At 46.7% G+C, this 26,420-nt stretch overlaps 1 protein-coding gene across 1 annotated transcript in view; it reads left to right on the top strand.

Annotated features, from left to right (window-relative positions):
• Positions 1-948: 948 nt before the first annotated feature.
• Positions 949-26,420, top strand: part of SUGT1 (SGT1 homolog, MIS12 kinetochore complex assembly cochaperone) — a 29,160-nt gene continuing 3,688 nt past the window's right edge. Inside the window, exons 1-11 of the mRNA XM_056862122.1 lie at positions 949-974; positions 1,085-1,130; positions 5,395-5,485; positions 6,172-6,241; positions 7,089-7,159; positions 9,142-9,195; positions 12,279-12,298; positions 12,917-12,939; positions 14,250-14,346; positions 15,988-16,095; positions 25,502-25,592. Of these exons, the coding sequence (XP_056718100.1) occupies positions 949-974; positions 1,085-1,130; positions 5,395-5,485; positions 6,172-6,241; positions 7,089-7,159; positions 9,142-9,195; positions 12,279-12,298; positions 12,917-12,939; positions 14,250-14,346; positions 15,988-16,095; positions 25,502-25,592 (697 nt within the window). The remainder of the gene's footprint in view (positions 975-1,084; positions 1,131-5,394; positions 5,486-6,171; positions 6,242-7,088; positions 7,160-9,141; positions 9,196-12,278; positions 12,299-12,916; positions 12,940-14,249; positions 14,347-15,987; positions 16,096-25,501; positions 25,593-26,420) is intronic.

Below are 26,420 nucleotides of genomic sequence, written 5' to 3' on the forward strand. Positions count from 1 at the left end.
GAGATCAGCTCCGTTCCTGGAGATATCCAGGCCCCACCTGGAGGTTGGGGCAAGAACAAAACAGTGCAGGCAATAATATCAAAAAACATATATTCATGAAATAGTGCAAACATGAACAAACCACAAGCGTAGACACGAATAACTATATATACAGAGCTATTCACAATGTGACAGCAGTATTCAATAAAGCACAATGGCTGTCTCCAATGAATTTAGGACAGTCCAGTGCCTGTAGTTGCAAAAGACGACTGCTGAGATGAGAATGACTAGCTATACATACTTACCTTAAATCTTGTACAATAAGTCGGCATGGTAATTTACACGAATCTTTTTCACGCATGTTAACTTTTTAGGCTGATGAAGCCAAATATATGGTGAAAGTGCTACAAATATCCGGGATAGCGTTCCCTCTTGTCACCTTTTTGGAGCAGCAAGAGGTGTTCCAGCAGACGTTGACTTTTGCAACTATGGGCACTGGACTGTCCTAAATTCGTTGGAGACAGCCATTGTGCTTTATTGAATACTGCTGTCACATTATGAATAGCTCTGTATATATAGTTATTGGTGTCTACACTTGTGGTTTGTTCATGTTTGCACAGTTTCATGAATATATGCTTTTTGATGATATTATTGCCTGCACTGTTTTGTTCTTGCCACTACTAATTAACAGTGATATTGAGTTTTTCTGTGGTTGGCCCACCTGGAGGCTGGCAACCCCAGGGGGAAAAAATCTCAAGGTCTTCCCAGGGGCGGGGCCACAGATGTGACGAGGCCTAGAGCGGCGCCCTAGGGCGGAAGGAGAGCCTTCCGCGCGTGTGACGCTCTAGGCGGCGGGGAGGAGTTCCTCTCCGTGGCTTTGACTTCCGTCGCGGGGTCCGACGTCACGGAGCCGCGACGAAGGGCGCCCGGCGGCTCTCTGGAAGCTTCTGGCGCGGGGCCTGCGGGGCCATGGCGGAGGGAGCGCCGCTGCTGCGGTGAGAGACCCCCCCCTCCTCTGCCCGCCGCGATCCCTCCCCTGCCGACCCCCCCTCAGCCTCCCGGCCTCACTCTGCCCCTCTTTCTCTCTCTCTCCCCCCCCCCGCAGGCTGTCTGAAGGCGACGTCGACCGGGACCCCGCGGCGGCCTTGCAGGTGAGGGGACGGGGCGCGCCAACTGCTGGGGGGGGCTAGGGATGCCAACCTCCAGGCGGGACCTGGAGAGCGCCTGGAACGCCGTTTGATTTTGAGAGCGGTTCCCCTGGTGACGGGGTTACTAGCCGGTGGGGGGGGGAGCGGAGGGGGGATGCCAACCTCCAGGTGGGGCCTGGAGAGCCCTTGGAACCACAACCCATCTCCAGGCTGCAGAGGTCAGCTCCCCTGGAGAAGATGGATGCTTAGTGAGTGAGTTGTAGAAACAAGTTTATTAACTTTTCTATTATTACTATCGATAACTTTCAAAACTGTTTAGGCACTTCTGCGGAAGTCAGGTGATGGGTCACTTTTTAAGGTGGGTGGAAGGTCAAAAGAGTATGTTTGCTTTGTTGAAGTTTATAACTTTGTATAATTATAATGTTTTTTTGTTATTACTGTATTTGTTTGTTTTGTTTCATATTATAAAAAAATTATATATAAAAAAGAGAAGATGGATGCTTTGGAGGGCGGACTCTGTGGCATGGTACCCCGCTGAGGTCCCTGTCCTCCCCAGGCTCCCTCCCCAAATCTCCAGGGGTTTCCCAGCCTGCATCTGGCAACCCTACTGCCCCCCCTTCCCTGCCAGTGGCCGCAGAGGGGGGGACCCGGCAAACTTAAATAATCAGTTCCCCTGGAGAAAATGGCCACTTTGGCATTTGGACTCTTTGGCATTGAAGTCCCTCCCCAGATCCCTGCCTTCTTTGGGCTCCGCCACCCAAAATCTCCAGGTATTTCTCAACCCGGAGCTGGCAGCCCTATGGCGAGGGGGGACCTGGCAGCCCTTTCTCCAGACAACAGAGATCAGTTCCCCTGGAGAAAATGGCTGCTCTCAAGGGTGGAGCATTGTACCCCACTGAGGTCCCTGTCCTCCCCAGACTCCACCCCCAACTCTCCAGAAGTTGGCCAACATCTGCCCACCATACCCCCCATTCCCTGCCAGTGGCCAGGGGGACATGACAACCCTAACTGATCTCCCGTATTACAGAGATCAGTTCCCCTGGAGAAGATGGATGCTTTGGAGGGTGGACTCTGGCATGGGACCCCAGACTCCACCCCCAAATTTCCAGAAGTTTCTCAGCCTTAATCTGGCAAATCTACACCCCCCCAATTCCCTGCCACTGGCCAGGGGGGACCTGGTAATCCTAGGCCTGGAGACCGCCTGGAATTACACCTGATCTCTGGACAACAGAGATCAGTTCCCCTGGAGAAAATGACTACTTTGGAAGGTGGACTGTATGGCATTGGAGCCCATTGAAGCCCCTCCTCAGGCTCCACCCCCCCCCCAGGGCTCCAGGAATTTCACAACACAGAGTTTGCACCCCTACCTGGAGAAAATGATACCCTTGGAGCATGGACTGTATGGTATGCCGTAGATTCTGGGTGCAATCCCTCCACGTTTTCCCCCTTGCCCGGGGAACTGATCCCTGTTGATTCTCTCCATGGTTTCTCCCCAAGCTTCCAGGAATTTCCAGGCTGGAGTTAGTAACCTGGAGAGGGAGGACTCAGCGGCTCTTTCCATTCCAGTTTCTACAGATCTGAAATTCAAGTAGTCTTCTTTAGGGGAAATGTAAAACAAGCCATGTCTGGGTCAAGTGTTCAAGCCACTGCTTGAAGACTGCCGGAAAGGGAGCTCACCACCTCCTTAGGCAGCTGATCCCATGGCTGCACTACTCTCACTGTAAAAATTTTTTTCCTAATATCCAGCCGGTACCTTTCTGGCCATATTTATACCCATTATTGCAAGTCTTACCTTCTGCTGCCAACAGGAACACCTCCCTGCCCTCCTCTAAGTGACACCCCTTCAAATACTCAAAGAGAGCAGTCATGCCCCTTCCCCCCACCCCAACTTCCTCTTCTCCACAGTAAACATTTCCAGGTCCCTCAGCCTTTCCTCGCAGGGCTTGGTCTCCAGACCCTTGATCCTCCTCGTCGCTCTCCTCTACACCTGCTCCATTCTGTCCACACCCTTTTTGAATTGAGGCCTCCAGAACTGCACACAATACTCCAGGTGCAGCCCAACCAATGCAGTGTACAGTGGAACTATGACATCTTGCGATTTGGATGTTAAGCCTCTGTTGATGCACCACAAGATTGCATTAGCTTTTTTGTCGCTGCACCACACAGGCTGCTCATATTTAACTTATGGTCCACCCGTACCCCAAGTTCTTGTTCACACACACACACTGCTACTCAGAAGTGTATCCCCCATCCAATATACGTGTTCCTTATTTTTGCTACCCAGATGTAGAACTCTGCACTTACCCTTGTTGAATTGCCTCTTGTTCATGTCCGCCGACTTTTCCAGTGTGTTCAGATCTCGTTGAAATCTCTTTATCTTCTGGTGTGTTCACTGCTCCTCCCAGTTTGTTGCCATCTTCAGATTTAATGAGTTGTTCCTTCACCCCCTCATCCAGATAATTTATAAATATATAGAAAAGTACTGGGCCCAGAACCGAGCCCTGTGGCACCCCACTGGCCACCTACCTCCAATCAGATGAAATTCCACTGACAACTACTCTTCTGTATAAGGTAGCTTCTTAGGCTCAGCTGGAGCATCCCTTGTAGAGAAATAGGAGGGTTTGCCTTGGGCACAGCAACCTGTCTGCATTGGTTAGAGCTAGGGTAAGACATGCTAAGGAGCTGGATTTTTAGTGGCGTATTAGCTTGGTATCTCACAGTCTTTCTTGTGAGTACTCAGGTGAATGTTTTCTAGCCTTAGTAAAATAGTTCTTTCAAGCACAATGGCAGAATATTGAAGGGGGGGGGGGGGTCCCAAGCAGGTGGGTGTGGTAGGGCATTTCTATGTCAGTTTTCTCTCTTGAGCTGGTGGAAATTGTTTATTGCACTAGTGAAATTTATTTAGCCATTTCTACTGCTCCCTAAACTTTTATCTTTCCATCGGTCTGAATTCTTCCTCTTGCTGACTTCTTAATTCTGACATTTTTAAAAGGAAGTGTGTGAATTTCTGTAGCTCTAATTTGCTGTTGGTTTTCAGTAATACCGTAGTGATGATTCGGTGTATATTTTCATGGGTTAAAATACTTATCCAATGTCTTAAACAGGCTGAGAAGGCCTATTAGGGCATAAATCTTGCTCTGTTTACATTATGTACCATGTGTTTCTTCTCGCTGTTTTTGATTTGTTGGTGTTGGTTGTTCCGCGGCTAAATTGATGTGATTTCCTGCCTTTGCACACTTATGTGTACTCTCTTTGATAGTGTTTTGCACCAAGGAGTCTGGGGCAGTGGAGATATGAGTCCCTCGGGTGTCAGTACGTCACATTGATTTGTCTGTCGAGGCTTGGTGTAGATGGGGTGTGTGTGTTTCTGTAGCCGCTGCTGTGTATATCAGTGTTGTTACGTTAGCTGTGCAGAAACTGACCTTGGATATTGTAGCCCAGGGGTCCCCAGCCTTTTCGATGCAGGGAAGAAGTGGAGTGATTTTTTAAAAATACATTGGGAAAAGAGGAGTGAGGGAGAATAAAACCAATACTGCGGTGGCAGCTGCCATTGAAACTGTATTATTTTAATCTGCACAACCAGTTAGAGCTCTGGTGGTCAGTCGGGGGCACCTGCTGGGCGACAGCACCATCCACTTTCTAAAAAAGGCTTGGTGGGCACCAGGAAAGGTGTTGGTGAGTGCCACGGTGCCCATGGTTGCCACGTTGGGGAGCCCCTGTTGTTGCCTTATCATGGTTACTTCGATGAGTTATTTTCTTTCCCGCTATAGCAGGAAGTGTTTATTGACTATGACATACCTATGAAGGATGGGATAACAGCCTACCTCACAGGGTTGTTGGGAGGATGAATTGGAGAAGCCACTTTGGGGAGAAAAGTGGGGGTATGGATGAAATGAAGAAATACATTTTGAGTTCAGTAGAAATTTTCTCTGTGTATTTGAAGCTAACATTGTGAGAAATCAGAATGGCTGTTTGGGCAGTAATACATACTCCATGACAACTGGCAAATGAGTTATTTCCTCAGAACAGCACTTCCACTTCTTTCTGACTAGAGCTTCTAGACGCTAAATCTTTGTTAGCTGTGAGGCTTTTTTATCTTTGTTATAAGCAGCAATTCTCTGAGCCAAAGAGTTTTGCTGCTGGCGTAATTCATCTCAAAGCGGAATTGTGGTAATTGATTCAGTTTGATGTGTCAAGCAAGACTTTTCACTGTGGGCTATAGATGAATTTGTAGAAAATGTCAAGTTAATTTTTTTTTCACTTGCAGAAGTTGACGGAGGCCCTAGAAGAGCAGCCAGATAACGCGGGGTATTACTGTCAGCGAGCTTATGCTCACATTCTTCTTCAGAATTACCATGGTAACATTTATTCTAAAAACGCTAAAATACCTTTGGTGGCTTTTTAAAAACGCCGATAACCTGGGCATCCCTCGTCTGTTATTGCTTTTCTGTCACATGCGGGCTTTGAATTGTGTCAACCTTTATGTTGAGATAAACTATCCATTTGGCCAATTAAATAATTTGAACGCGAAGACAAAACAAATAGTTGTGCATAAAAGTACACTTGACTATATCAAGGAGCAGTATTTCAGTTTTACAATAGCAGTCAAGAACACTACAGTGTGGTGTAGTGGTTAAGAGTGGTGGTTTGGAGTGGTGGACTCTGATCTGGAGAACCGGGTTTGATTCCCCACTCCTCCACATGAGCGGCGGTGGCTAATCTGGTGAACTGGATTTGTTTCCCTGCTCCTACACATGAAGCCAGTTGGGTGAACTTGAGCTAGTCACACTCTCTCAGCCTCACCTACCTCTTGTGCGGAAGGGAAGGTGATTGTAGGTCAGTTTGATTCTCCCTTAAGTGGTAGAGAAAGTCAGCATATAAAACCAACTCTTTCTCCTCCCCCCCCCCCCCCGTGCTTGTGGGCCTTTAAAGACAAATGGTGCAAAAGAGTCAGCCAAGACAGAGTTCATGTTTCTGTTGAAATAGTGGGAAATGGGCAACAGAATGGAGTTCTGGAAAGATTAATGTTCGTTTTTTCTTGCAGATGCCATTACGGATGCAAAGAAGTCCCTGGCGCTCGACCCCAGGAATGCCACAGCCTTTCTCAGACAAGGGTAGGTGTCTGTTGGAATATCAGCAAATGCAGTTGGTTTCAGAGGTTTTCTGGATATAGTGAATACTAGCCTGCACCTTATTCTCACAACACATAGTTAAATTGTGGAACTCCCTGCCCCAGGATGTGGTGATGGCTGCCAACTTGGAAGGCTTTAAGAGAAGAGTGGACATGTTCATGGAGGAGCAATCCATGGCTACTAGTAAAAATGGATAGTAGTCATGATGCATACCTATTCTCTCCAGGATTAGAGGAGCATGCCTATTATATCAGGTGCTGTAGAACACAGGCAGGATGCTGCTGCTGCAGTGGTCTTGCTTGTGGGCTTCCTAGAGGCATCTGGTTGAGCACTGTGTGAACAGACTGCTGGACTCAATGGGCCTTGGTCTGATCCAGCAGGGCTTTTCTTATGTTCACCTGTGAATGATTTGGGTTTTAGTGCAGCACAATTTGTGTGTGTATGTGTCTATATATATATTTGTTCTTCCTACTATAAGTCTGAAATTAAGTAGAATTGCACTTTTTTCACTATCAAAGGTTTTGGTGCTAATAGGAACAAACTGTAGATTAGTTGCTGCGTAGTGTTGTTGAACTGGTATTCGATACACCTAACTTAGCAAGGTGTGTGGATTCTTTCGAAGGGGTCCTATGTAAATGCCGCAGATGGGATGGAACACCGTTTAACAGGTGTTTGCATGCTTTTGGGGGAGGGGATGTCATTTCCTTCCTGTAATGACCCCTTGTTTGTGAAGACCACCCGTGGTGATTTGGGTGCCACATGATTGTCATGGATAGCCTGGGTGTGGCAGGATGCGGAATGGTCACGCTGTCCTTCGTGTACCCATTAGGATAGGTGAATACCACTTGAAGAGCTATGGTGCTGCGATGAACACTTTCAGTGAAGGACAGAATCTGGATAGTAAGTATGATTTTGCATGCTGAGTTTAAAATGTAAATGAGCCGTATGTTCGACACTGGAAAGGGCCTTAATCCCAACTGCTGAGTGGCTGGACGGCTGAAATTGTACTCATAGCATTGTAGAGTTGGAAGGAGCCGTACAGGCAACCTCCCTGCTCAATGCAGGATGACCCCAAAGCATCTCTGACAAGTGTTTGTCCAGACACTGCTTGAAGACTGCCAGTGAGGGGGAGCTCACCACCTCTCTAGGGAGTCTAGAAATATGTAATAGTCAGTGAACAACTCTCACTGTAAATGAATTTTTCCTAACATCTAGCCCACAGTTTAAACCCATTATTGCAAGTCCCATCCTCTGCTGCCAACAGGAACAGCTCCCTGCCTTCCTCTAAGTGACAGCCCTTCAAATACTTTAGGAGAGCTATCATGTCCCCCCTCAACCTCCTCCAGACTAAACATTCCCAACAGCATTTCCTCGTAGGGCTTGGTCTCCAGTCCCCTGATTGCTCCCCCCATCCCTGGTTGGCCACTGTGTGAACAGGCTGCTGTACTTGATGGGCCTGGGTCTGATCCAGCAGGGCTTTTCTTATTTTCTTATACCTATTCTCTCCAGTCTCAGAGGAGCATGCCTATTATCTTAGGTGCTATGGAACGCAGGCAGGACAATGCTGCGGCAGTCGTCTTGTGTGTGGGCTTCCTAGAGGCACCTGGTTGGCCACTGGGTGAACAGACTGCTGGACTTGAGGGGACTGGGTCTGATCTAACAGGGCCTTTCTTCTGTTCTTATGTCCCCTGCATGGTCTGTTGGCAGAAGGGCTTGCAGCTGCGTTTCATGCCAGTCCTGAGGGTCTCCTGCAGGGTTGTTACGGGGAAGGGAAGGAAGAGGGGAAGTGTTTGTGCCTTTCTGAGCTTCTTGGAGGGAGGCGGGTGTTTGGAGCTGGCTTCAGAGGATGGCTTGGCGGCCCCCTCCTGTGCTCTGGGGCACCACCAGCCAGCAAAAGCCTCCAGCCGTAGACGTGGAGCAGGCCAGAGGCTGGAGCAAGTCAGTCCTTGTTGGCCTAGCAGCTGGCTCCCTTTGGCAGGGAAGCGCCTCAGTGGTCCTGCCTCGAGAAGCGGCGCAGTTGTGCTGTTGCTGAGGGTGCGAAGGAATCCCACGTGAGGGCTGGATGTGTTAAGAACTCTACGCTGATTCATTAATGCAAAACGTATTGTTCAAGGAATGTTACTGATTAACTCAAATGAGTCTAGAAATATGTAATAGTCAGTGAACAGAAAAACTGCGTATGGTTGAAGTAATGTTGCTGAATAACTCAAATGAGTTTAGAAGTATATAATAGTCAGTGAACAGATAAAACTAAGAATTTATGCATGGTGGATATTTCATTTAAAAATATAAACAAGTATGGTCACATGAACTAAGAAGATGATCTAATTGTACAACCATGTTAGAAATAGTAAGGGCGAATAACTAATTTATCTTCTCTGTTCTTTAAAGCTATATTTTTGTGATTAAATACTGATAAAGCAAGAAGGTAGAATAGAGTAGCTACATTTTGAGTAAGATTTGATAAGATTACGTAAGATTAAGACTTAAGATGTAATAGTCAGTGTTGTCCTGTGTTTGTATGGTGTTTATGATGTGTAATGTTTGGGAAATTTTAAAAAATTACCAAAAAAGGGGGGGGGCTGGATGTGCTACAGCAGGTTGGTGCGGTTGGTGGAGCCTGTACAGGAAGAGTTTAGACCCCCAGCCAAGGCTTAGTCTAGAGCAGGGGTGTTAAACATACGGCTCGCAGGCCAGTTCCGGCCCCTTGAGAGCTCTTCTGTGTCCCTCGAGCCAACCAAAGCCACCGCCCCTCCAGTCACGATCTGGGCTGGCGAGGCATGGCCCGACCGAGTGACATTTATGTCATATTCGACCCTCGTAACAAATGGAAATCTTTCTGGGTGTCCTGATGCTACTTGCATTTTGTATTTATCTTCTAGATGCAGGCGAGATGTTTACTGTCTGGATTAAAAGATGCGAAGAAGCCCTTAACAGTAAGCAGTGCTTTGTTGCGTTTGCTGTTCCGTTTAAGAGTGGGGTTGTGAGTGGCTCTTTAAGAAACTGTAATTTTCCTAGCAGTGCAAAGAGAAACTTAAGAAAAAGTGGTGATATTTGAGGCAATGTATCTAGGAAGATCCCCAAGGTTCCGAAGCCAATTGAAACCCATCGTTAAAACAAAAGAAACATGTTTGGCAGAATATAGGATTATGGTCCTTTAAAATGGCTGTACTGTTTTGCCTCTTTTCTCTTCTCAGTGGTGCCTGTTGACTTGTTCTCCCTCCCTCTACTCGTTTACAACTTTATGTATTATCCTTGCTTGGGATGCATTAATCGAACACATCTGCTTTTTTATTATGGTTATTTAGTTTACTGTCGTTATGTTTACTGGCTTTAATATATATTATGGCTTTTATTATGGTTTTAATGTTGTCGCCCGTCCTAGCCCAGCTTCGGCTGTGGAGGGCCAAATAGTAATTTGAAGTATAAAATAAAAAATAAATATTATTGGGAATTAATTTTCTGCATTCCATTACTACTTAATAATTTAGGGCTTGGCACCAAATTTAGACGCTTACCGTGTGATGCAAGAATTTTTTCCTTTTACCCTCTCCCTCGGTCCTTGATGTAAATGGAAAATCTCTGCTAGCCTACTCACCAAAGCTCAGCTTAGAGATGGGATAAGCAGAACAGACCATTCATTCCTACACCACCCTCAAACATCACATTGAACATGTACCAGTAAAACATGCAGGTTTATTAAGCTTACAAGAGCTATATAAGGTAAGAGAACAAAAACCACAACAACAATACTTTGGTAAATATACAAGACAGAAAATAATAGACCCACATAAAATTGACACACTAGCAGACAGACATCAGAGCTCTCTGGGTCATCCCAAGGAGAGAATGGCAAGAACTGAGAAGCCTGATCTCTTTCCCTAGAATGACAAAATACAGGGATTTTGAGAGGCTTTTTTATAGGTTAAACCATGGGAGAAAGAGTTTTACAACAGCCCTCCTTTCAAGCTTTCCCGGAGATGGGCTTGCCATATTTTTGCTTTGAAGCTTTCTGTTCCCAGAATTTCTGACAAATGTTTGCCTGTGAAGTCTTGTGTATTTTAACACTTTCCCCCAATCTAGCAGATAGATTGCTGCCGGACCAAATGTCTGTTCTCTCCTTAAACAATTACAAGCATCCTGGTGTTCTTTCTTTTAGGTAAACTAGCTCCTAGCCTGCAATTTCCTCTAAGATCAGAGGCCCTAATTGGAAACTGGGGTCAGCTAAAAAGTCAGGTCTTCTAAGCTAGAGATTACTAAAATTGGTTCTTATTAACCCAAACTAAATAATATAAAAGAATTCAAAGAGTTCCTGCCACACCGTGATAGGTTATCTTCCTTGTTGCTTAAGTGACTGCGCAGAATTTGGGGGGTTGTATACCTTTTCTTAAAAGTAGTGTAATGTTGGGCATAGTCATTCTGTGAAGTGGCTAGTTGGATGGGATGCCAAATATTTTAATAGTGTATGAATAATTCAAAGTCCGTGGTTTGCTACTACCACTGTTTCACTCCACGTTTAGGTTGAAAGAGTCTTTTTGCAGAGCAGTGGAAAGAGCAGGCTCTTAGCAGAAATTGGACTCTTTATCTTTTGCCATATTTCAGATTTTGCAAAAACACTTAACACTTGAGTATTTTGGGACAAAATAATTTACTTTTGCACCTGAGTGTAATTTTGAAACCGTTGAAGGTATTCTTGTAATAAAAAAAAACATGGGATTTAATTTTCAGGTATTAATACTTGACTGGGGGGAGGGGTCATCCTACCACCTAGATCAGTGGTTCCCAAACATTTCGGGCCACTGCCCCCTTGGTTCAACCCCAGTACCCCCTACCCTATAAAAAGCATTGTTCAAAATAGGGGCTTTGTATGACTCACTAAAAAAGATAATAAACAATGAAATTTCAAAACAGTAATAATTAATTGCACATCTATTCAAAATCAAATTAAAACTTTTTAGTTGAAATTTGTTCAGCAAAACTGATGAACTTGATCCAGTGGTACCAGCTTTTCAAAGTCTGGGGGTGAAATCCTGATGGTTTCCCCCAAATTTGCCAGCATGGTGCCATAGCTTGATCTATTGTAAATTAATGAACAACACAGTTGAAGGGGCCCACCTCTAGCGCCCCCACTGCTGCCCCCTTGCCTGTTAGTGCCCCCCTAGGTAATCCCCTAGGGGGTGGTACTGCCCACTTTGGGAACCACTGACCTAGAGCATGTGATGATTTCAGTGAAGTTTTCTTCTGACTCCATAGAATCGTAGAGTTGGGACAGGGTCATTGAGTCCAACCCCCTGCACAATGCAGGAAATTCACAACTACCTCCCCCCACCCCAGTGACCCCTACTCCATGCCCAGAAGATAGCAAAAACAAACAAACAAAAAAAACCCCTTTCCAGGATCTGTGATTACTTAGATCAGAGGTTCCCCAACTGTGCTCCAAGGACCACTTGGTGCTCCGCGAAGCATCTCCTAGTGCTCCATGAAGAGATTGGAAAGAAAAGTACTACTGTCATTCGGTTTAGTAAATAGGTGCTAGGTGAAAATTAGTGCTCCGTGATGAAATTTCTCTCCTGAAACGTGCTCCATGACTCAAAAAATTTGGGAACCTCTAACTTAGATCTTTATGTTTTCTTCTGTGTGACCCAGGTAAATGTGTTGCCCGGGGCTTTCAGGCGGAGAATATCTGTAAAAATTGGCTCTTAGCACACACAAAACACAAGTGTCCCTATTCCCATGTTGTTTTTGGCTTGGATCCCCCAGAACCTGTTTGCCCGCCTAAAATCCTGTTCTTGGGGGGACAGCCCCCCCCCCCGGGAACAGGGTTTGGGGGAATTATGTTAAACTGCTGCAGGAGGGGGCTGATGAGAAAGTCGTGATCTGCAGGTGGAGATCCTCGTGCCCAAGGAAAAACTTGCAGCAAATCCAAACCTTTGTGAGGATCATTAAGAAGTTTTAAGAAGTGTTTTGATTCTTTTCGATGTGCTGTTTTCTGAAAATGCCATTTCCTTTTGCTTTACAGCGAACTCCCAGGCTGAAGTGGTAAGGTTCTTCCTAATTCACATACTCTCACTTTCTGAAGCATAACACTTTCTCTGAAGTGGATGACAGCTTTTTCTTCCATCTACATAAGAGTGACATTTTAGTCTAAAGTACAGTGAATCTCTTTTTCCTCTGGGGAATCTGTTGTCTTTTGTGTTAGCCATCCTGGGCAGAGCTCTTCCGGTCTCAGCCTACTGATTTCGCGGAGCTTAAAGCAGAGTAACTCTGCAAAAGATTGCACTGTTAAATTTACTATGTCAATCTGGAAAGGGTTTGTAGCCCAAGGACAAGTGTTTCAAAATAATTGTGGCCACAGGATAAGTAGGGTGCTGTTGGATGCACCAGCCGGTCTGTCCTGCGGCAGCTGAGGAATTCGGACTGTGCCTGAAATGAATTCCTGTTGCGTTGCAGTTGCCCCCCCAGTTCACTTTTTAAAATGTGACACATTTGGGGTTTTCATTTGTTTCATTGACATGAATAGTCAGAGATAACCACCAATATGTCCTCCACAGTTCTTTTGTGCAGTCAAAATGACACTTGGTTTGAAAACACTGTTGAATTAATCTAACTCCTGAATCTCTTTCCATTCCATCGGAGGACTCTCAGGTTTTGCAGCAGCCATCACAGCCTCCTAAGATCAAGTAAGAGGTTTCTTTTGCTTATTCTCTGTCGTATTTGTATAGTATAGAGAGCCAGCGTGGTGTAGTGGTTAAGAGTGGTGTTTTGGAATGGTGGACTCTAATCTGGAGAACCGGGTTTGATTGCCACTCCTCCACATGAGCAGCAGACGCTAATCTGGTGAAGTGGCCTAGTAACAGCTCTCTCAGCCCCACCTACCTCACAGGATGTCTGTTGTGGGGAAGGGAAGGTGATTGTAAGCCGGTTTGATTCTTCCTTAAGTGGTAGAGAAAGTCGGCATATAAAAACCAACTCTTCTTTTTCTTCTTCTAGTCTTCCTAAGAGTGCAAAGTGCTCCACATATTGTTCTGGTTATGTTTGTAATAAACCTGCAAGGTGGTCAGTGCAGTTCTCCAGATTACAAATTAGGGGTTGAGGCTGTGTGTGTGTGTGTGTGTGTGTGTGTGTCCCGAACTTTGGTTTTATTTATGTTGTTTTTGTTTGTTCCCATTGTGTGCGCATTTAAAAGGTACAACACACAATAAAATAAACTACTTGGTTCATTTTACTTGCTGAGTTACTGAGACGTGTAAAAATATTGAGCTGCTCCCAGATGAATGTTTAAATGGCGCCAGGACTTGTGCTCTTGGGTTGCCATTTTCCTACCTCTCCTCTCCCATAGTAGCCCATGGGCTGCCCTGGGGGGTGGGGGTGGGGCAGGAAAGCCCTGCTCCCCAGGTTGAAGTCCTTGCACCTGTGGAAATGTTAGTGTGGCTACACGCCATTTTACACACATGATCACATTCTGTGTGAGCAGAGTGCTGGACTTGATGGACCTTGGTCTGACCCAGCAGGGCCTTTCTTATCTTCTTATGTTCATAAAGGCGCTGGGAGGGAGGCTTGTCTTTGTGTAGCTTCCCTCCTCCCCCAGTTTAAGGCCGCGATCCAGCTTGCTTTTCCCCTGGAGAGCTGGCTGGGTCCCTGGTGCTTCCCCATTTCTCTGCCCAAACTGTGCTTCTGGAGACAACCCCCCCCCCAGCTGTTTGTGGCAGGGTGAGATCCCAAGTGATGGGCAAACATCTGCTGTCGTCTCACCGATAAACTCACCTCAGCATTCCTTGGGCACCCTGGTTGGGTCCAATCTGCACTTAATGTTTCCGTGTTTGCAAATCCACATCTTTAAAAGTAAAGACCATTAAAATTTGCAAATCGCGGTCAGGATTCTGGTTCCCTTGGGGAGAGAGGAACTATTAGGAAACGTCTCATGAAGCAACTCAAGGCTGTAAAGCTGAAATAAATCAAATGCTTAATGTAAGGCTTGTATTCTTTTCAGGCACGACTGGTACCAAACAGAATCTCACGTAATAGTTACGATTATGGTCAAGAATGCAAAGGAGGATGGTGTAAATATACAGTTTTCAGAGAAGGAGGTAAGAGTTGGATCAGGCTGATTGAGAGCCAGCACCCTGGATTCTAAGCCTGCTTTCCTGGGAATAAATCCTTTATTGAATCAAAAATATGCTTAGGATTGCTGCCCAAGAACAAAAGAGCAGCAACTTCCTTGATGTGGGCAGTAGTGGAGCAAGGAGGGGGAAAATGAGGGTTTACTGGATGGTAGTACAAATATTTTCTGATATGTGTGTGTGTGTGTGTGTGTGTGTGTGTGTGTTTTGTCTGTGCCAGAGTGATTGCTGAATCTTTTGAAAGATGTCCTAGCTCTAATTATTAGCATCTGTCACTGTTTGATAGTTACCTTGGGTTGGATCCAAAGAGCCGCCAGTAGAGCTCTGTTGGCACAGGGAGCCCTTCCTGCATCACGCCATCTTCAACCCATCCAGAAAGCTTCTCCTGGCAGTCAGAGGCCCTTTGGGAATGCTTGGGTGGCGGCTCTTCTGGGAATTTGCCAGTCCCTCCTTGCTTGAGGAGAAGCGGGCCTCGGGACCCAGCCCCATTTGAATAAATTTGTTTGAGAACTTGGAATCTGATTTTTCATTTACCTGACTTCCTGTTTATATCCACTCATCTTTCTGGGTAGAATCATAGAGTTGGAAGGGGCCGTAAAGGCCATCTAATCCAACCCCCTGCTCAATGCAGGATCAGCCTAGAGCATCCCTGACAAGTGCTTGTCCAGCCTCTGTTTAAAGACTGCCAGTGTAGGGGAGCTCACCACCTCCCTCGGAAGCTGATTACACTGTTGAACAACTGTTACTGTAAAAAACGTTTTCCTAATATCCAACCGGTACTTTTCCGCCTGCAATTTAAACCCATTATTGCGAGTCCCATCCTCTGCTGCCAACAGGAACAGCTCCCTGCCCTCCTCCAAGTGACAGCCCTTCAAATACTTCAAGAGAGCAATCCTGTTCCCCCTCAGCCTCCTCCAGACTGAACATTCCCAACTCCCTCAGCCTTTCCTCCTAGGGCTTGGTCTCCAGGCCCCTGATCATCCTTGTCGCTCTCCTCTGCACCTGCTCCATTCTGTCCACATGTGATGCATAAAGCAAGAAAATGAAGCCTACGAGTAGGATTTCAGAAATAAATGTACAGCTTGATTCAGGTCCAGGAGCACCTTAGAGACCTACAAGGTATTCGGGGTATATGTGTTTGCGAGTCAAAACTCACGGGTATCTGACCAAGGGAGTTTTGACTCTCGAAAGCTCATAACCCCAGAAACCTTAGTGGTCCTTAAGATGCTACCGGACTCGAATCCAGCTCTGCAGACCAATGTAGCTACCCTCTGAAACTATAAATAAATGCAATTACATGTGGGAATGGGGGGTCACTCTGTAGTTACGCAATTCTTTACTTAAAGAATGAACATCGGGCTGACTTAGCAATGCTTTTCTTGGTGGCTAAGAGCATTCACCCTGTGCTTATTTTTTTTAGCACATCTTGAATTAGCTGTTGAATAATGCAGCATAAGAGGTGTCATTTGAAATCCATGTCTTGGGCTAACATTGCATTAGGAGTTCCCAGTGAAGTTCTGTGGACTTCGTTTTCCCTGTGAGACAAAGCTGAAAACACGCACAAAGCTTTTGTTTTTTTGACTTCCGGTATATTTTATCTCCCAACAGCTAAACGCCTTGGTGAGGGTTTCCTCAGAGGAAGATTACAGATTCAAGCTTCATCTTCTACACCCCATAGTTCCAGAGCAAAGTACATTCAGAGTGCTTTCGACAAAGGTGAATTTTTAAAGAGCAAATTCAAGAGTTTGTGTTTTTTAATTCAAGGTGGCTAACAAAAGTAATATTTAAAAAAAACAACAACATAGCATGAAGTATGCAAGGCCAGTAGAGAGGGCTGGGGCTATGTTGCCTTCTTCTGCCCGTGGTTTCTCTTCTGCAGCCGGAAGGGCAGAGTGTCACCTGGTCCCAGAATGCCTTGCGGTTTGGGGTGGGTGGCTCAGTGGAAGAGGCTGTGGCTCAGTGTAAGAGCCTCTACGTACAGGAAGTTCCAGGTTCAATCCCCGGCATCCCCAGTTAAACGGACCAGGCAGTAGGTGATGTGAACGATCTTGGCCTGAGTGGCACCTGGAGAGCCGCTGCCAGTCTGAGTAGACAACACTGATCGTGTTGGATTAATGGTCTGATTCAGGATAAGGCAGCCTCATGTGCGTTCTTGGGCTTCTTCTGCTTCTTTCTGGTGCTAGATCATGCCTTATAACAAGGAATAATGACCAGCTTGTTATAAACTCAGAACTGCTTTTATCCTCCACCCACGGTGCCTTTCTTTCATTCCCTAGTTGTGTTTTGTTTTTATCATGCTTGCTAATACCAGAAAGCTATGTCTCAGCTGGTGCTTGGCTGGAGCACATGTTATTCCAGACCTCTTTGAACAAAACCAATTTTTTCCCGATTAAAACTTAGCAAATGCAGTGTGTTGCTTTTTGTTCTTGTGGGGAAGAAAGGACTGGCTGTTTGCAACGGATTCTCACTAGGGAGATTAGTAGTTCTCTGTGCTCAGATGCCTCCGGACGTCTCTTGCCTGGAAAACCCTACGGGGTTGCCATAAGTTAGCTGTGATTTGACAGCCCTTTACGCACACACAATACGAACTGATACAGAAGAGGGAATATGAGGGGGAGAACAGTGGCAGATACGCTCTTACAGGGCAAGGAGTAGAAAGGTAACATTTTGGGTGGTTTCTGTGACAGAATCACATGAACACATGAAGTTGCCTTCTACTGAATCAGACCCTGGGTCCATCAAAGTCAGTATTGTCTACTCTGACCGGCAGCAGCTTTCCAGGGTCTCAGGTTAGAGGTCTTTCCCAACACCTACCTGCCCAGTCCCTTTAACTGGAGATGCCAGGGATTGAACCTGGGACCTTCTGCATGCCAAGCAGATGCTCTACCACTGAGCCACAGCCCCTCTCCTCTTCTGACACTAGAAGTCTTGTATCTACTGAAAAATACAAGTCTCATTTATATCGCCATTGAATAAGTATCAGTGGAATGATCTCGCCCCAAAGGTGTAACGTTCTGCCAGATGCAATACAAATTCACTCAGTGGCGAACGTCACACAGATGAGCCCCTTTTGCCCGATGAAGCTGGCCATAGATCCTGGCATGGTAGAAGTCTTGGCTTTGCTGCCTTTTAGAAACCACGTCCAAATTAAGGTATTCCCCCCCCCCAGGGTCTTGCGGTGATCCAAGTTCCGCCTTACTTCCACCAGAGGGCGCTGTAATACAATCTCTGCGACCGACATTCAATTTGATACGGACCGGCCTCAAAATAGAAATGCATTCGGTTTGGTCTGTAGTTTAAGCTTTGAACTGTTACCGCTGTGCTGGCGCGATTGTTCTTCATTTACAAGCTGCTTGTTTTAAGATTATTACAATTTATGAAACAAATTCAATGGTCTGTAATTATATCATTATCGTAATGTATGCATGAATGTTAACAAAGGAACAAAAGTAGGGCTCGACAAGCCTTAGAGGCAGTGGAAATTGAGGTCGCTTTGTAAATTATGCGTCCTCAAAAAGTAACATGGTTGTTGGGGGTTTTTTTTTCACCCCCTGCCGCTTTGACTTTAGACAAAAGTGCTGATAAGCTGTGAAATGTAGGTCAGAATTTAATACTCTTGACTTTGCAAAGGGCATTTAGTGAAGTCGCAAAAGCGACACTTTCTGGAGCGATCGAGTCCCATAAGCCACTGTGGTGTAGTGGTTAAGAGCGGTGGTTTGGAGCAGTGGACTCTGATCTGGAGAATTGGGTTTGATTCCCCCACTCCTCCTCATGAACGGCACTCTAATCTGGTGAACTGGGTTGGTTTCCCCACTCCTACACATAAGGCCAGCTTGGGCTAGTCACAGTTCTTTCAGCCCCACCTACCTCACAGGGTGTCTTGTGGGGAGGGGAAGGGAAAGTGATTGTAAGCCAGTTTGAGTCTCCCTTAAGTGGTAGAGAAAGTCGGCATATAAAAACCAACTCTTCTTCTAATTGAGAAACTTTAAGATGACCTACTTTCCATTTTTGATAACTGAACAAGTACTTCAATGTAAATTGTTGCGAGCCAGTGTGATATAGTGGAAACAGTGACTCTGGGTGACCTGGGTACGAAGCTCGCTGGCTGCCCTTGGGCCTGTCACAAACTCTCAGCCTGGCCTACCTCACAGGGCTGCTGTTGTGGGAAAATGGAGCAGGGGAGAACGAACTGGGGAGAAAAGTGGGATATAAATAAATGTGAATGTATGCATTGGTCTACGAAAGAGAGGTCAAATTATATTTTGAGGTTTGGATAGGGCAGGGGTCTCAAAACTGCGGCTCCAGAGCCGCATGCGGCTCTTTGGCTCGTTGAGTGCGGCTCTCCGAACTTGGTTCGGAGCCCCTGCTCTTGCACCCGCTCACACCGGCAGCCGGGCTGCGGAGCCGGCGCGCCTGAGAGAGAGAGCGGGTGAGCGGGCGCGCTGTCTTCCCCCACACACACACACACCATGGAGAATTGGTGGGTCCCCCTTTCCCTTGCCCTCAATGGTTGGGAGGCTAAAGCCTCCCCTCTAGCCGCGCAATTGCTGGGCGGGCGGCTCGGCGGTTCCTGGGCCACCCCCCCGCCTATCAGCTGTTGGGCGGGGCGGGCTTCCTTTGGTAGACCTGGCCTCCAGCTGAGTCCCATTGGGAGTCCATGTCTACCCACTGGCTTTCTTGGCAGTAGACCTGGACTCCGAGGGGAAAAAGTCCCCCATCAGAAGCCATAGAATTGGCTTCTATGGGCCTCCGGAGGCCAGGTCTACTGCCAAGAAAGCCAATGGGTAGACCTGGCCTCCCAATGGGACTCAGCCGGAGGCCAGGTCTACCAATAGGCTTTTATGGCGGTAGACCAGGCCTCCAGACGAGGGCTCCGGACGGGGAGGGGGAAATGGCAGGGAATTACAATTTAATTTTTATCAATAAATAAGATCACTATTAAGTATGATATCAAGTTTTATTCAGTGTACCTATAGTTTAATTAAGACTTAAAACTTCAATTTATTAAGTTTTATTAAGTTTATTAAGTTAATAAACAGTGTACCTACCTATATAGTTTAAGTTTAAGAAATTTGGCTCTCAAAAGAAATCTCAATCGTTGTAGTGTTGATATTTGGCTCTTTTGACAAATGAGTTTGCCGACCCCTGGATAGAGAAAAAATCTTGGTTTTCTGCAGAAGTGTTTAGTTTTTGAGTTCCAGAGGGAGGGGTGTTTACAGTTAAGGCTTCTCATTGGAAGTAATGGTTGCCTATTAGAGCGAAATGTAATGAAACCGATAAATGGTGTATGTTGCATAGGCCATGGTAGTCAGGACCATAGCTGTTTCCTTCATGAAGTCTTGTTTGTGGGCTTCCTGGAGGGACCTGATTGGCCACTGTGTGAACAGACTGCTGGACTCGATGGGCCTGGGTCTGATCCGGCAGGCCCTTTCTCAGGTTCTTATGGATACTAGTCATGATGCATAGCTGTTCTCTCCAGGATCAGAAGAGCTTGCCTATTATCATAGGTGCTGTGGAACACAGGCAGGATAATACTGCTGCAGTTGTCTTGTTTGTGGGCTTCCTGGAGGCACCTGGTTGGCCACTGTGTGAACAGACCTCTGGACTTGAGGGGCCTGAGTCTGATCCAGCAGGGCTTTTCTGATGTTCTTATGAAGTTAAAGCAGATGAGCTGCTGATGGAATTCCTTTTGGATCTCGCAGGCTGCTTACATAGTTTCTGGCTGCTCCTTGGTCTTTTCCGGGGAAGGAGGGAGGGGTCACTTGCCGAAGCATTTTGCTAGGAGCCATCTAGGAGTATCTGTTGTTTGTTCCGGGACGAGCAGCTCAGTTCCGGCATCGCTCCAAACTATGGCTTGTGCTTAGCAAGGGGCCAGTGTGGTATACTGTCAGGCTAGGACCTGGGAGACCCAGGTTCGAATCTCCACTCTACTGGCTGCCCTTGAGCAAATCACACCCTTGCCCAACCCTACTTCGCAAGGTTGTTGTTAGGGTAAAACGGAGGAGAGGAGAATGATTTAAGCTGCTTTGGGTACCTATTGGGGGGGTGAAAGGTGGGATATAAATGAAGTAAATAAATATATATAATCATAGTTGAGAGCTAGGCCATAGTTGGAGCGTGAACAGGTCGACTACGGCGCAGAACTGGCTGCCAAAATGGATTTGTTTCCTTCCTGTTCCGTCCTGTCTTTTCCAGAACGCAGCGGCTTTCCTGAGGCAGCGCGGCATCTAGAAGTGGTTCAATCCAGCTGTACAGTTAAGATTCCTTAAACAGGTTTGACACAATATCTGGCAGGGCCAGCCCAGGGTGTTTTGGTGCCCCCCCCCCCATCTAACACATACATCCAAACAAAATTAAACATCAGCAGCTCACTCCAAGGGTTGCAATGCCTGGCATGCTTGTGTGTGTGTGTGTGTGTGTTTTAGAAGTGCCGTCAAGTCGCAGCCGACTTATGGCGACCCCTTTTTGGGGTTTTCATGGCAAGAGACTAACAGAGGTGGTTTGCCAGTGCCTTCCTCTGCACAGCAACCCTGGTATTCCTTGGTGATCTCCCATCCAGATACTAACCAGGGCTGACCCTGCCTAGCTTCTGAGATCTGACGAGATCAGGCGAGCCTGGGCCATCCAGGTCAGGGCCCTGGCATGCTTACCTGGGAGTAAATGCCATTGAGCCAGCATGGTGAAGTGGTTAAGAGGGGCCGACTAATCTGGAGAACCAGGTTTGATTCCTCACTCCTCCACCTGAGCGGCGGACTCTAATCTGGTGAACCAGGTTGGTTTCCCCAACCCTCCACATGAAGCCTGCTGGGTGACCTTGAGCTAGTCACAGTTCTCTCCGAACTCTCTCAGCCCCATCCACCTCACAAGGTGTCTGTTGTGGGGAGAGGAAGGGAAGGCAATTGTACGCTGGTTTGATTCTCCTTAAAAGGTAGAGAAAGTCGGCATATGAAAACCAACTCTTCTTCGTCTTCATTGAACACAGTGGGACTTTAGCGTAGGCACAGTGGACGTGCATAGGAAGGCTGCTGGCTCAGCTTCCCCTTTGCCCTGGATCCCTGGGGCTGCCTGTGCCCCTCTAACTCCCCCCTCTGGCACCCTAGAACCCCACGGTTCAATAATTTAGTTTACAACAATTGTAATTAACAATTAACAATTGCAATTAAACCAATTGTTGTTTACAACAATTTAGCTTCTTACGCACACCCCAGGTTCCCAAAACCTCAGCATTCACTATGGGCCAGGTTTCTGCTATAGTTGGTCCATCCCTCTCATATAATCATAGATTTGGAAGGGACCACCAGGGTCATCTAGTCCAACTCCCTGCAAAAGGCAGGAATTTCACTACTACTTCCCCCCAAAAAACCCCAGTGACCCCTACTCCATGCCCAGAAGATGGGCAAAAATAATCCTCCCAGATCCCTAGCCAGTCTTGCCTGAAGGAAATTGCTTCCTGACCCCAGAGTGGCCATTGGCATTTCCCTGGGCATGCAAGAAAGGGCCACGAGAGCCAAGCACTGGCGCAACCTTTCCTGCCCTCCCTCTCATGATCTGCCCAAGTTCACAGAATCAGCCTTGCTGACAGGTGGCCATCTAGCCTTTGCTTAGAAACCTCCAAAGGAGGAGAGCCCGCCTCCTCCCGAGGAAGCCTGTTCTCTGAGGAACCTCTCTGTCAGAAGGTTCTTCCTAATGTTTAGCTGGAAACTCTTTTAATTTAATTTCTACCCGTTGGTCCTGCTCCGACCTTCTGGGGCGACAGAATACTCTGCTCCATCCTCTATACTTGAAGATGGTTATCATATCACCTCTCAGTCGTCTCCTCTCCAGGCTCCATCTCCATCTTGGAACATACAACCTCCCAACCCCCACCATTTTGTAACTGATTAAAGGACAAGCAATACCATTATCTGCTGATCTGTTCATTCCCCCAGGCTGGAGTTTAAGGGTGTGTGTGTGTGTGGGGGGGGGGAAACTATTAGTTTTTGCTTCGCTTGGGAAACTGGAACAGATGTTAATTCCAGCAGTGCAGCCGTGTGCCGCATGTATGTCTGTGGCAATGAAAATAAAGAGGAGCGTAGTTGTCCTTTGCAGAGTAGCACGTTTTTATTCTGTCCTCTGCTTCCTTGGACCTAAGAGCCCTCTCTGTCACTGCATCTGACAAAACGGGCCATGGCCCACAGAAGCTGGAATAAATTTTGCCTCTCTTTAAAGCGTCACCAGACTCTCAAACAGATGCACCCTCGGCCGCTCCCTGGTTTTGCTCGCTAAGCAGAAACTGGCCTGTCAATGCCCGGCCAGGCAAGAACAGGCTTAAATCTTGAACTGAACCGGCTGGCCTGACAAAAGGCGAAAGTAAAACACCATTTGGTGTTTGACTTCAAAGCTCAAAGCTGAGCGTCTTACGTTCACCCTGCTTAGTTGAATTTCCAGAGCAGGCGTCCTGATCGAGGTCAGCGTGGTATTTGAGCAACTCGCTATAAGACATTCCTAGACTGGCATTCACAGAGGTGCCCTTGTTCTCGGGGCCGCTGGGTTCCCCAGGTTCCCCTGGCTTTGAGCAACACCGTGCATTCACTCTTGTCAGAATGCATTAATCTGAGCACAATATCGAGCAGGCTGCATTTCACAGCGGCACAGCACTCTGTCATTCCTCATCTCGGACACGAATGTTTCACTCTTCGTTTTGCTTCAGCTTGAAGCGCAGATATAGATTTGCTCTTTGGGCCATTTAGCGAAAAGATGGTTCTCGCTGGATGCTCTTCTCTGGCTGATTACAAAACCACAAAAATAAAATTAAACCAAGATGGTAGAAGAAGAAGAAGAGTTGGTTTTTATATGCTGACTTTCTCCACCACTTAAGGAAGAATCAAACCGGCTTACAATCACCTTCCCTTCCCCTCCCCACAACAGACACCCTGTGGGATAGGTAGGGCTGAGAGAGCTCTAAGAGAGCTGTGACTAGTCCAAGGTCACCCAGCTGGCTTCGTGTGTAGGAGTGGGGAAACCAACCCGGTTCTCCAGATTAGCCTCCGCTGCTCATGTGGAGGAGTGGGGGAATCAAACTTGGCTCTCCAGATCAGAGTCCACTGCTCTAAACCAACACTCTTAAACACTACACCACAATGCCCTTTCTGTAGGCAGAGAAACAAACGGGTAGGTGACTCTGTGCTATGTAAGCGTGATGGCCCTTAGTCACTTTGCCAAGGAAATTCTTCTGCTGGAGAGATATCAGATCAGGAGAGTTTGGTTCCTAAGTTTTCTCACTTAATAACAGGCTGAATAAGGGCATCAAACGACTGTTTTGACTCTTAACTAGTTTAGCATTTAAAAAAAAAGCAATTTATTATATTTCCATAGAACAAACAAAAGTTTGAACTGAAAGGACACTTTCTTTTTAGATCTCTGTGCAAATCTATATGACAGCCCTTCAAGTACTTGAAGATGGTTACCTGAATATGGTTACTCGGCTGTCTTGTAGAGGATGGGTGCTGAGTTGTTTTCTGTTGCCCCAGAAGGTCGGACCAGAACCAACGGGTTGAAATTAAATCAAAAGAGTTTCCGTCTAGACATTAGGAAGAATTTTCTAACAGTTACAGCGGTTCCTCAGTGGAACAGGCTTCCTCTGGAGGTGGTGAGCTCTCCTTCCCTGGAGGTTTTTAAGCAGAGGCTAGATGGCCATCTGTCAGCCATGCTGACTCTGTGCCCTTATGCAGATGATGAGAGGGAGGGTACCTTGGCCATCTGGGCATGGAGTAGGGGTCACTGGGGGTGTGCGGGGGGGGGGAGGTAGTTGTGAATGTCCTGCATTGTGCAGGGGATTGGACTAGATGGTGGTCCCTTCCAACTCTATGATTCTATGAAGTCCCTTCAGGCTCCCTATTGGAGGGCCCCCACACACACACCCCGGTGGGTGGGTGTATGTGGGAAAGAAAGGCTGCCTCTTTGGAGCTGCCAGCCATTCTCTGTGTATAGACAACCTTTTGTGCAAAATTTACTTGGAGTGTGTGTGTGTGTGTGTGTGTGTGTGTTGCTTGATGAATTGAAGTGTGCCTCATAATCTTGCCCAAAGGACTGTGGAGCTGAATCTTCAAGTGAGCCGCATGGTCCTAATCCCAGCTGTTTCGGCTTACACGTCGGCCTGGCCCAAGTCCTCTCGTTGCTGCATGCCTTGTGCCATGTGGAGCCTCAGTCCAAAGTTGGCTCTCCCCCCGCTTAGGATGGCTCATCGGGCATCAGCTGCAGCCCCAGGGTCTTTTTCATCATGGCTCTGGCTGCTTGTTTGCCAGGACTTTTGAGGGGGATTGAATGACAGGCATCTTGTAAGGGGAGGAGGCAGGGAAAGACCTGGGGTTTGCTCTTTTGTTAAGTCGCTTCTGACTCATGGCAACCCTGTGAGTCAATGTCCTCCAAAACGTCCTCCCTTTGACAGCCTTGCTCAGGTCTTGCAAATTGAGGGCTGTGACTTCCTTTATTGAGTCCATCCATCTCTTGTTGGGTCTTCCTCTTTTCCTGCTGCCTTCATCTTTTCCTAGCTTGGTTGTCTTTTCTAGTGACTCTTCTCTTCTCATCATGTGACCAAAGTACGATAGCCTCTGTTTAGTCATTTTAGCTTCTAGGGTCAGTTCAGGCTTGATTTGATCTATAACCCACTGTTTTTTTTTTTTTTTTTTGGCAGTCCATGGTATCCGTAACACTCTCTTCCAACACCACATTTCAAAGGAAACTATTTTCTTCCTATCAGCTTTCTTCAATTTTCTTCAATTGCTATTTTACCTTTGGTTTTAACAGTATTTTTTTTTTAAAAAAACTGTGATTGTAAGCTGTGTTGAACCATGAGGAAAGGCAAGATGTGAATGTTTTAATAAATAAATCAAGTGCAGCTGCTTCTTAGTCATGAGGCAAACCTCTTGGGCACAGGCACTGTATAAATATTGTGGGCAGTCCCTGAAGTAGCTGCTGCGTTCCAGAGATCATCCATCGAAACTGCAGCAGCCAGTTCAAAGGCAGACGAAGACACTTCGTGCCAGGTGTCCAATGAGCATGCAATTCCTTTTTATTTTCCCTCACAAACTAAGCCTAAAGGTGTGGCATCTTGCACTAAAACCGTGTCATTCTGTGTTCGCAGATTGAGATAAAGCTGAAGAAGCCGGAGGCTCTGCGATGGGAGAAACTGGAGGGAAGCGGAGGTTCTCCAAAGCTAAAACATTTCCCCCCAGGTCTGTGTATTTGTGCTTGATCATCCACATTGTGTTGCTAGCCCTTGTTTAGCATGGTTGCTCCTGGGATCATAATTATGAAGGCTCGCGTGGCTTCATTGTCCATTAACATATTCAGCTGCTCATATGTCCCTTGCTTGGTGCGGTAGGGGTTCGACTCAGTGGCAGAAGAGAATTAGAATAATAGAATCATAGAGTTGGAAGGGACCACAGGGTCATCTAGTCCAACCCCCGGCACAATGCAGGAAATTCACAACTACCTCCTCCACCACACACCCCCAGTGATCCCTACTCCATGCCCAGAAGATGGCCAAGATACCCTCTCTCTCATGAGCTGCCTAAGGTCATAGAATCAGCATTGCTGACAGATGGCCATCTAGCCTCTGCTTAAAAGCCTCCAGGGAAGGAGAGCTCACCACCTCCCGAGGAAGCCTGTTCCACTGAAGAACCGCTCTAACTGTTAGAAAAACTGGACTCTTTCGGGTTGTACAGAATGCATTTTGCATTCTGCGTTGCATTTTATGCTGTTTGCTGCTCCCTCCCCCTTTCTCTCACATAAAGAATCTTGAGAATCTCAGGATGATAACAGGTAAAAGGAAAGAAAATGCAGACCTTGAGTAGCATGTACTCTTTTGGGTGTTGTTCTCAGAGAACATCTCTGAACCGTTTGAGGCATATTACGGTCTCCGGCTTTGGCACTAGCACTTTGGCACTGTAAGCCTAAAATGGGGTGTCAACTGTAATCTCAATCAGTGTCTTCCACCTCTCATGCTTCAGATGTATATTACAACACAATTCTTCTTTCTGCTTCTGGGTTCAGCTTCTCTA

Source organism: Euleptes europaea, chromosome 16 (assembly GCF_029931775.1).
Source record: "Euleptes europaea isolate rEulEur1 chromosome 16, rEulEur1.hap1, whole genome shotgun sequence".
Taxonomy (NCBI): domain Eukaryota; kingdom Metazoa; phylum Chordata; class Lepidosauria; order Squamata; family Sphaerodactylidae; genus Euleptes; species Euleptes europaea.